Source organism: Chrysochloris asiatica, unplaced genomic scaffold (assembly GCF_000296735.1).
Source record: "Chrysochloris asiatica unplaced genomic scaffold, ChrAsi1.0 scaffold00314, whole genome shotgun sequence".
Taxonomy (NCBI): Eukaryota; Metazoa; Chordata; class Mammalia; order Afrosoricida; family Chrysochloridae; genus Chrysochloris; species Chrysochloris asiatica.
The window spans coordinates 444,874-455,141 of record NW_006408832.1 but is presented as its reverse complement, the minus strand read 5'-3'; the positions used below and the strand labels follow the sequence as shown (position 1 = coordinate 455,141).

Genomic DNA, 10,268 nt, shown 5'->3' with positions numbered 1-10,268 from the left:
GCTGTTGGATGATGATATGATGCACGCACAGAAGAGATTGTAATCATTGCAATGAAATGATGGTGTAAAACTGATGTTCTCCCATGTAAAGTCTCACTCAGTTCACAATAAAAACTTTAAAAACAAACAAAAAACAATAGTCTGCTTTTAAAAACAGGCAAAAACACTTTAAAAAGACATTTCTCCCAAGAGATACATAAATGGCTTTAAAAGCACATGAAAAAGGTGCTCAACATCTTGAGTATCAGAGCTAATGCAGATCAAAACCACAAAGAGACTCCACATCCATTAAGATGCTGTTATGGTAATGTTGTTCAGTGCCGGGAAGTAGCTAGTGTCAAAAATGTGGAGAAAACGGAACCTCTTCCTGCGATGCTGGTTGAAATGTAACATGGGTCAGCCACTATGGAAAACATTTAGGTGGTTCTTTAAAAAGTTAAACATGGAATTTACCATCGATCCAGCAATTCCACTCCTCAGCATATACCCAAAAGACTTGAAATTAGGGACGCAGGCAGATATTTGTACAGCAATGTTTTTTAAAGCACTACTCACCCACATGTCCAAACACAGACGGACGAATAAGACGTACCATGGTCATAGCACACGGTGTGATATTGCAGGTCTGTATGTAAAGAGACATGCACGTCCGATTCACACTACATCTCAGATGGGCCCTGGAAACATTTTGGTGAACTACATCAAGCACAGAGGGCCCGTGGTTCTGTAGGATCCCATTTATATAAAACACGTAGAACCAGGTAAATCCTAGTGACAGATGAGTGGTACCAATCCTGAGGAGGGGAGGGAGGGTGGGCCGTCACTGCTTAGTGGGTTTGCTTTGGAATGAGGAGGATGTTCTGAAGGGTGATGGAGGTGGTGGTGGCCCCATGACACTGTGAATGATCTACTGACTAACCCACTCAACAACAGCTTTTAGGCTCTGTGGTTTTCACCTTGATTATTTTTAAAAAATCTAAAATAACTGAAAGGGATGTGGTGATGGTGTACCATCGAGTTGGTTCTGACTCACAGTGACCTTCTATAGGGTTTCCAAAGCAGTAAATCTTTATGGGAGCAGAAAGCCTCATCTTTCTCCCACAGAGCAGCTGGTAGACTCGAAGTGCTGACCTTGTGGTTCGCAGCTCATAGGAAGTGGAGGAGGGTTCGGAGCAGCCGTTCTCAGACATGAAGGCTCCTCCTCGTTGACAGGGAACTCAGCGTCCTCTCAGCACAGCCGCTGAGTGAACACCCACACTCAGGGAGCTCCCTGCCACATTTGTGTGCTCTGAGATAAAGGAAAAACCTTACGTTTCAGAGCATTAAAAAAGCAAGTAGGTAACATACCAGAGTTAGGAGTCAAAATGACTCAGGCTACCCAACCACAATGCTGGAGTCTAGTAGCATCCATCACCCGTGGGGTACGGGGGGGCACACCACACAGGTAGCATGTTTAGAGGGGGTGCCCCCAAAATGCTTGTGTAGTGTTTCCACAGAGATGCCTTATTTTTACAAAAATACCCTGAAATAAATTATAACAACAAAACCCTTTTTCTTAAGTTGTTTACATATGTAAATACTCATATAACCACAGACTCCACAGCAGGATGATACACTGGACCTCCAGGCTGCTTTGAATTGAAAGGTCAGCGGTTCAAACTTACCAGCCGCTATGGGTCACTATGGGTCGGAAACGACTGGACAGCACTGAGTAACAGTAACAAGACTAGGTGCTAACTCACTTTGTAACCATTAGCATGAGCTCAGGTCAGATGGGTCATTACTATCCAATCACATTGAAGCCTCATGTCGGCTGTGGGGTTGCCACTGACAGTGTTTTCATAGCCGCTGATTTTGTCAAAGGTCCTGGTGTTTTGGCCACACTATTGTGGTAATTAGTATTTGTGAACCTGTATCAGTAACTTCTTTGAGAATGGAGTAGTAACTAAAGGAAAGGAAGGAGAAAAAATAAAAATGACTTCCACTCAGTTCTTACTAATATAACTCACAATATTGTAACAATATAGAAGGATTTTACAAAGCAAGTTTGTTGCTTACTCGAATACACTGGACTAAATACTGCCTTTAAGCAATTTTCAGCTGTATTTATCACCTGTCACTCTGATTAAATTGTATTATGAACAGTGCTAAGGATTCTGCATGGTCTGGTACAGGAGGGGGTCCATGGTGGGGAGACAGTGTGAGCTACCACACTGGGTGACCTACATAGAGTTTGAAAATCACCTGCCACCGGATCTGCATTGGAAGTTTCAGAACGGCACAAACGCCGGGTACACTCGGCTTCGAACTGAAAGGTTGTAAGTACAAATCCAACCACAGGCACCTCAGAAGCTAGGCCTGGTGATGTGCTTCTGATAAGTCAGCCGTTGAAACCCCACCATGACACAGCTGGGGTGGCCGTGGTTCCCCCCACCCCAGCACACATAGGGTAGGGGGCGGCAGGTCCTTCAGGAGCTGTTGCTGTTGTTGTCAGGTGCCATCGAGTCGGAACCGACTCATAGCGACCCCACGCACAGCAGAACGAAACAATGTCCGATCCTGGGCCAACCGCACTACCGCTGCCACACTTGATGTCATCAATGATGCCACCTGGCTGATCCATCTCATTGGGGGTCTTCCTCTTTTTCTCTGACCCTCCACCCTACCCAGCATGACATCCTTCTCCAACAATTGTTTCCTCCAGACAATGTGTCCAAAGTAGGAGAGACGTAGCTTAGCCATCCTGGCCTCCAAGGAGCACTCTGGCTGCACTTCTTCCAAAACAGATCTATTGGTTCTTTTGGCAGTCCATGGCACCTTCAGTATTCTCCTCCAACACCACAACTCAAAGGCATCAATTCTTCTACGATCCTCCTTATTCACTGTCCAGCTTTCACATCCATATGAGGCTATTGAAAACACAATGGCCTGGGTCAGGCGCACCCTAGTCCTCAAGCTGACATCTCTGCTCTTCAACACTTTAAAAAGTTCCTGTGCAGCAGATTTGCCCAGTGCAATATGTCGTCTGATCTCTTGACTGCTGTTTCCGCGAGTGTTGATAGTTGATCCAAGAAGAATGAAGTCCTTGACAACTTCAATCTTTTCTCCATTGATAAGAATGTTGTTTATTGGTCCAGTGGTGAGGATTTTTGTTTTCTTGCCATTGAGATATAATCCATATCGAAGGCTGTGCTCTTTAATCTTCATAAGTAAATGTTTCAAGTCCTCTTCACTTTCAGCAAGCAAGGCTGTATCATCTGCATACCACAGGTTGTTAATGAGTCTTCCTCCAATCCTGACGCCACATTTTTCTTCATAGAACCCAGCTTCTCGTATTATTTGCTCAGCATGCAGCTGCAGATCCCTAGATCTCCCCATGGATGGAGGAAAGGGCACAGGGAGGCCTCAAAGCAAGAGCCCTAGAGGCCTGTGGGAAATGGGCCTTGGAGCTTCCAAGCCTGCATCCCTTCTTCTCCACTGGGAATCTCGTCTCAGCTGCCATGTGGGAGATTTCACTTGAGCTTCCAAAAGCAAGCCAGCCACCAACACCCAACACCCAGCTGACACCCAGTCATGTCCAGGTGTGCTGCCCCTTGGAGTCCCTGGGGCTGGCCTGACTCAGACCTTAGTCCTTGCGTCCTCGTCTGTGTTCCTCTCCCATCCCAGGGGTCCAAGATCCCAGGCTCTGCAGCAGCTGGACGCACACATCTGCAGCCCCTAGGTGAGAATTATGCTCAGGGAGTCCTGGCTCTTGTGGACCTTGGCCCCAGAGACCCTCACGCTCGCCTCCTGGAACTCCTTGGCCATGAGGTAGTAGCTGATGGTGTCCAGGCAGCAGTTGGCATCTGAGAGTTTGGAGGTGAAGTAGAGTAAGATGCTGAACGTCCGCCGCAAGTCGCAGTTGTCCGGGGCCATGGCGGAGAACACCGTGAGAACCAGGTGCAGAGGCAGGAAGCAGGCCACGAACACAGCCAGGTTCGCCCAGATCATGCGGGAGGCCTTCCTGGTGGCCTCTGCCTGGGTCAAGTCAGCCGCAGGCCTCCGGGCCAGGCTGGTCACCACCTGGAGGGAACAGAAGACCAGCACAGCCAGCGGTACGTAGAAGCTCATCAGCGAGACCAGGATGCTGTTGAACTTTGGGGACTGCCTGGAAAAGCAGAAGCCACCCTCGTGCATGTCCAGGAGCCAGCGAACCCCCTGAGAGCTGACCACCAGCACCCAGAGCAGCGCACACACAGCCACAGCCTGACGAGGCGAGCGGAGCCCGCGGGAACGCAGCGGGTAACACACGGCCAGGTAACGGTCAACAGCGATGGCCATGATCAAGCTGATGCTCATGTATCTGTTGACCAGGTAGATGCCCTGAGAGAGGTAGCAGAACAGTGTGCCCTGCTTCTCCATCTTCAGGGTGTGCAGGAAAAAGGGGAGCGCGCAGACTAGGCATAGGTCAGCGACCGCCAGGTTGACCATGTAGACTCTGGTCTCCGTCCACTGGGGTAGGCGGCAGCACAGAACACAGAGCGCCAGGCAGTTGAGAACCAGACCCAGTAGCACCAGTGTGATCGTGTAGGCCCAGGTCATGTGGGAGAACAAGTCTGGCAAAGTAGAGTTGCAGGATTTGTTCATGATGCTAGCCTGCGGGGAGGAAGAGAGGGTCATCAGGCCAGACTCCCTGCCTAGGATCACAGCTCAGAACCTCCCGGACCCTACTGGCTGGACCAGCAGGGAAACCAGGTTCTGAGACTATGCTGGGTGGGACTATGCAAATGAGTGCCCCAGTGGCCCACCAAAGGGACTGGATCGCTTGCTAGTTATTCTGATAATGTGTCTAGCATTCTTGTGGGGGTGCAATTAAGCAAATAAACCATATGGAACCCTAATTTGGGGTATCGGTCAGCTTTGCCATCCCACTAGGTTTACTAGCTGTCCCAGAGGCAGAGGTGGGAGACCCCAGTTCTATAGAGAAAGAAGAGATGGGAACGGGATGCCTCCTTTGGACCCGGAGTTCCTGTGCTGAGAACCTCCTAGACCAAGGAGAATCAGACAAATAGAAACAGTGGAATCAGGAATCCAGTTCCAGGAAACACATTCGACAAGCTAAGACTTCTGACTGCAATGTAGGCCCTGTTTCATACGAGACCCAAATTCCTTTTTCTTCATATGTTCCAACACGGGGAATTTGACCAAACAGTGTGCAGATTAGAATGGTGATGCTGAAGAGTGTGGTTCTCAAGTTCCCAGCAGGTAGAGCCTGTGCCTTTACCGGTAGCCTAATTCCCAGAAAATACCCTTCGGCTACCTTTCAGGAAAAAGAAAAGATTCTTCTTCCCTGGGCCTGGGTCCTCACAAAACTCTCTGCTTTCTCCTAACATGGCTTTAACACCACCCACCCTCCCAAGCTCTGTAAATGTCATCCAGTCACAGGCTTTAGCAGGGGCCCTGGTGATGCTGAAGGTTACCCCCTGCTTGCTAACCACAATGCTGGCAGTGGGAACACTCTGGCTGATCCTCTGGGGAAAGATGAAGCTGTCTGCTCCCACAGAGAGAGGGTTGCTCTGAGTCGAGATTGACTTGGAGAAAGTGGGTTTGGATTTTGTTTGAAATTTTTTTTTTTTTTGGTCTCTAATTGTCTCTTTATACCCTGGTACGTGTCATTGTGCAGGAGAAAGATGAGGCGTTCTACTCCCGTAAAGATTTACAGCCTCAGAAACCCTGTGCAGGGTCGCTATGGATCGGAACCGACTCCACGGCACTTAACAACAACAACAACAACATGTCATTGTGTATCTGTAGTTGGCAAAACATTGCTCTGCCATTCAGAAAACTCTTCATTTTTATTTTAAATAAATCCCAAGTCACTTTTCCAACCACACAACCCACAGAGTGAGACTTGCTCCAGCAGGGGAAGGGGGTGTGCAGCAGGGGTGGGGACAAGACTGGCTGTGCTCTGTGAGTTCTGTGCGACCCTTGCAGTGAACCCTCGAACCCGGCAGAGCAGTTGAGAGTGACGGGGAGGAATAGAATCGGTAAACATTGAAAACAGGAGGCATGTCTGCTCGCTGCCTCCTAGGAATCAGTTTCTGGCCAATGCTGATGGTGATTCAGTCCCCTGCTTTGTGAAGTTAGGGGTTCGATGCCCCACCTCACCACCAGGAAACATCCTGATGTGAGGACCTGATCCCAGGGCCCAGGGCCCAGCCTTGCTGAGGGGGCCACAGAAGCCACTACTGCCAGGGTAAGTCCTACATACCCCCAAGCACAGGGACCTGTGTTCCAGGACACCCATGGTAGCTGGCCTCCTTCCTGGACAGAGAATACTTGTGTGGATACCCTGGATAGTGTGGCCTCCCGCACTAGGTTTGGAAGACTTGGGGCTTCCGGGCTGGGATCGGTGACCCCATGAACTCAGCTCTGCTTTTCCTGCGGGGGTGCGGGGGGGATACAGCAAGCCCACCCCTGCTCCTGCACATCAGCGAATGCCCCTCTGGTTCCTCAGCGACCTAACTTGCAAAGCTACTTCCCCAAAGAGCCTTCAGGGGGGAAACCTATGGGCTGGGAGGTTTCCACCACATACAGCCCCCTTCCCAACACCTCCCTCCCTCTGCCCCTTGAGGGCGCATAGCCAACCCCACCTCGGTCTGCTGAGGACCCCAAGGCCTCCACCCATAGAACCTCTTCCCAGGACAGGTTCTGCGTGGAAACCCGGTAGAAGGTTCCGAGAACAGCCCTCCAGCTCTATGGGGTAGACGCCTGTGCTCCCCAGGTCCAGTGGGGTCAAACCCACAATAGAGGCTTCACAGCCTCAGAGGAGAGGAGGGCCAGCTGCCCAGGACACACCCGAGTTACCCTGTGCTTGCTGCCCACCTTGGACACCCTGTCCTCACGGAGGGCCCCCAGACGGCCAACTCTCCATCAGGATGCTTCCTCCAAGGCCCTGAGACCCTCCTCAGGGCCCCCATTTAGGAGCCCCTATGAGTCCTCACCCCACTCTGACATCTATCACAGCCCCACTCAGAGACCCCCGTACAGCCCCCGACTCAGAGACACCCTCGGAAACCATCACTCACAAACATCCTAAGAGTCCTCATCTCACTTACACCCCATCATGGCCACCCTCCCACTTGGAGCCCCTCAGGACCCTCTGACCCAGCGAGGCACCCACCTGACTGCAGGGAACCGTCTGCCCTCCTTTGTCCCCAAGAAGATTCTATGTAGTGTCCTCTTGGCCTCAAAGCGCCAAAATGACACCAGCAAGAGTGAGTGACTGACGGGGAGGGATTTCAAGGGGGTGGGGCAGTTATTCTGGGAAATAACTGGGAGAGCAAACCCAGATATCTCCAGCAGATGCCAGCCTTCCTCTTCGCCAGCCCACAAGTTCCTGCTGTCACCTCGGAAAAGGGCACACCACCTCCAGATCCAGGGTACCCATCTGTCCTGCCAGGGAGAGCCACATGCACCAGGACCCGCTGCATACATGTGCGTACACAGGCGGGCCACCCTGGAGATGGCATGCACATACACACACTGTGCCCAGACTCGCTCAGTGGCACAACCCTCCTGATTTTACAGAGGTGGGCACTGAGGCGCAGATAGCAGAGGGGCAGGTGGCCTCCTGACCACAGCCCCTGCGCCAGGCTCAGCCCTAAGGCAGCGCTCAGGTCCCCCACTAGCGTGGAGTCTGAGGTGCCAGCCTTCATGTGCCCACTCTGTCTCTCCAGGCTCTGGGGTCCAAGACATCTGTCTGCAGAAGGCCTTGCTGACCACAGCACTCCACCCCTGTCCCACCCAGAGCCCCCAGGGACTGTGCTCCCATCGCCCCAGGTGCATTTCCCCAGCCTCACTGCAAGCCAGGACAGCTGCCCCCTACCCACTCAGGGATGGTCCTCCAGAGACCCCTGCCTAAGACCCACCCCCCAGACACTGCACTCAGGCCTGACAGCCCCAACCCAGCCCAACTGAGGACCCTCCAGGAAGACCAGAGGCCCACCACCTGTCTGTCTGTCTGTCTGTCAGTTCTCACCTGGGCTGCTCAGGTGCCTCAGTGCCCCCAGCCCCCTGCAGCTCCTCACCTGCCCTGTATTCGGCATGGACTTTCAATGGACAAAGCAGCCCTGGGCTTCGGGCTGGGGACCTGTCTGACTCCCCATCCTCTCAGGACACATTAGCAGCCACATCTCCAGGTGGCCAGTGGGGCCTTCAAGGTGGGCTCGGGTCTTCCTAGCTGACTGGTTTCAGGTCCCCTCCGGTTCACACCTCCTGAAAACCTGAACATGCCACGCTGGCCCTGCCCTACCACGTAGACACCTGGGCCCCCCACCTGCTAGCTGGGAGAGCCCACCTGAGGAGTGGTACCGTAGGGTGCAGGGGTGCCCCACGCAGCCTGCCTGGGGATCCAAGAGCGACTGGGAGAGAAACTGGTATGAGACTGCCCACCCATCTAGGTGAAGAGTGGACGTCCACGCCCTTAACCACGACACATAGGTGACTGGATTGAAATCTCCCAGGCAGAAACCAGTGACCAACCTGAATGGTGACCTGTGTGGAGTCACATGTGCCCGGGGGTGGGGGGCAGGAAATGGCACAGAAATGCCAGTGTAGAGTAACAGAAAACTAGACTGGTCCAGAACAAGTAGAATAAAAAATCTAGACAAAACAGACACTAGAATTGATGAGGCCCAGAGAGCTACAAAGGCACCAGAACAGGCGGCGCTGAGATCTCGGAGAGAAGAGAAGCACAGTGGATGAACCATCCCACCATTTGGAGTCTCTTCTTGCCTAAACAATTGGATCATTTAGAAGTTTTGGTGGAAAAGCTGAAAAGCAGTATTACGGCCTTAAAAAAAAAAAAAAAAAAAAAGTAGTTGCAATCCTGCAAACTCCAACTCAAGGTGCCCTGTGTGTCAAAGTAGAACTGTGCTCACAGGGTTCTCAGTGGATGACTTTTCATAAGTAGATTCTACTCATGGCGCCCCCGTGTGGTCATATGAGAACTGTGCCCACAGGGTTCTCAGTGGATGACTTTTCATAAGTAGATTCCACTCATGGTGCCCCCGTGTGTGTCAGAGTAGAACTGTGCTCCACAGGGTCCTCAGTGGATGATGTTTCATAAGGAGATTCTGCTCATGGTGCCCCGTGTGTGTCAGAGTAGAACTGTGCTCACAGGGTTCTCAGTGGATGACTTTTCGTAAGTAGATTCCATTCATGGTGCCCCGTGTGTGTCAGAGTAGAACTGTGCCCACAGGGTTCTCAGTGGATGATTTTTCATAAGTAGATTCCATCATGGCGCCCCGTGTGTGTCAGAGTAGAACTGTGCCCACAGGGTTCTCAGTGGATGAGTTTTCAAAAGTAGATTCCACTCATGGTGCCCCCATGTTTGTCAGAGTAGAACTGTGCCCCACAGGGTTCTCAGTGGATGAGTTTTCATAAGTAGATTCCACTCATGGCACCCCCGTGTGGTCATATGAGAACTGTGCCCACAGGGTTCTCAGCGGATGTTTTTTCATAAGGAGATCCCACTCATGGCACCCCCGTGTGGTCAGAGGAGATCTGTGCCCACAGGGTTCTCAGTGGATGGTTCTTTGCAGAAGTGGATTCCCAGGCCTTTCTTCTGAAATCCTTCTGGGTGGACTTGAACTTGTAGCCTTTAGGTCAACAGCTGAATGAGTTGACTTTTTGAACCACTAGAGGTGAGTAATGCCATGGGGTTTACGGTCTGAGCCAAAAGGAAACTCAGGAATGCTGTTCCCGTCTTTATTGGAGACACACTCACTGTATTGCTACTATAGAGTTCCAGTTCATACATGCACAGGATTATTCACACAAAAAATCCCAAAACTACTCGTGTTTAAACATATCTCTGCCATCTGCGAATATCTGCCTTGTCAGGACTACACTTACGAGACAGGCTGCTAATCTCAAAATCAGCACTTTGAAACTACCAGCCGGATTGGAATCAACTCCCTGGCACATGACCACCACCATCACCAAGTCTCCTTAGGGCACCTTCCCTGGGCATCTGTTCAGCCAGTTCAATTCAAGGCAGAGACGTGAGCTCAGAAGGTTCTGGTGGTTGGATTTGGGGATGCCGAAGGGGTCATCTTAGTAGATTTTCTCGAAGGACACACAACAGTCACAGGGCTTACTGGGAATAAGTCTTAAGAAAAGGAAGACTGCAATGGTAAGAAAAGCACCAGTGAATGTTTCCATCATGACTAGGCACCTGCTCATTCTGTGTGGGTAGGAAGGGCTGTCCTAGGAGAAGCTCATTG

At 51.3% G+C, this 10,268-nt stretch overlaps 1 protein-coding gene across 1 annotated transcript; it reads right to left on the bottom strand.

Moving 5' to 3' along the window:
• Positions 1 to 3,717: 3,717 nt before the first annotated feature.
• On the bottom strand, positions 3,718 to 6,286 carry LOC102833754 (G-protein coupled receptor 35-like). The gene is made up of 2 exons (XM_006875224.1): positions 6,251 to 6,286; positions 3,718 to 4,635 (listed from the first exon to the last, which is right to left on the bottom strand). The coding sequence occupies exons 1-2, from the start codon at positions 6,284 to 6,286 to the stop codon at positions 3,718 to 3,720; spliced, it is 954 nt and encodes a 317-aa protein (XP_006875286.1).
• Positions 6,287 to 10,268: the final 3,982 nt, after the last annotated feature.

Excerpts from the sequence above, each read along its gene's own strand:
- LOC102833754 (XM_006875224.1), bottom strand. The coding sequence starts at position 6,286 with ATGGGTGTCCTGGAACACAGGTCCCTGTGCTTGGGG. Across the intron at positions 4,636-6,250 it reads ACAGGTCCCTGTGCTTGGGG|GCTAGCATCATGAACAAATC; the intron begins GTATGTAGGACT and ends TCCTCCCCGCAG.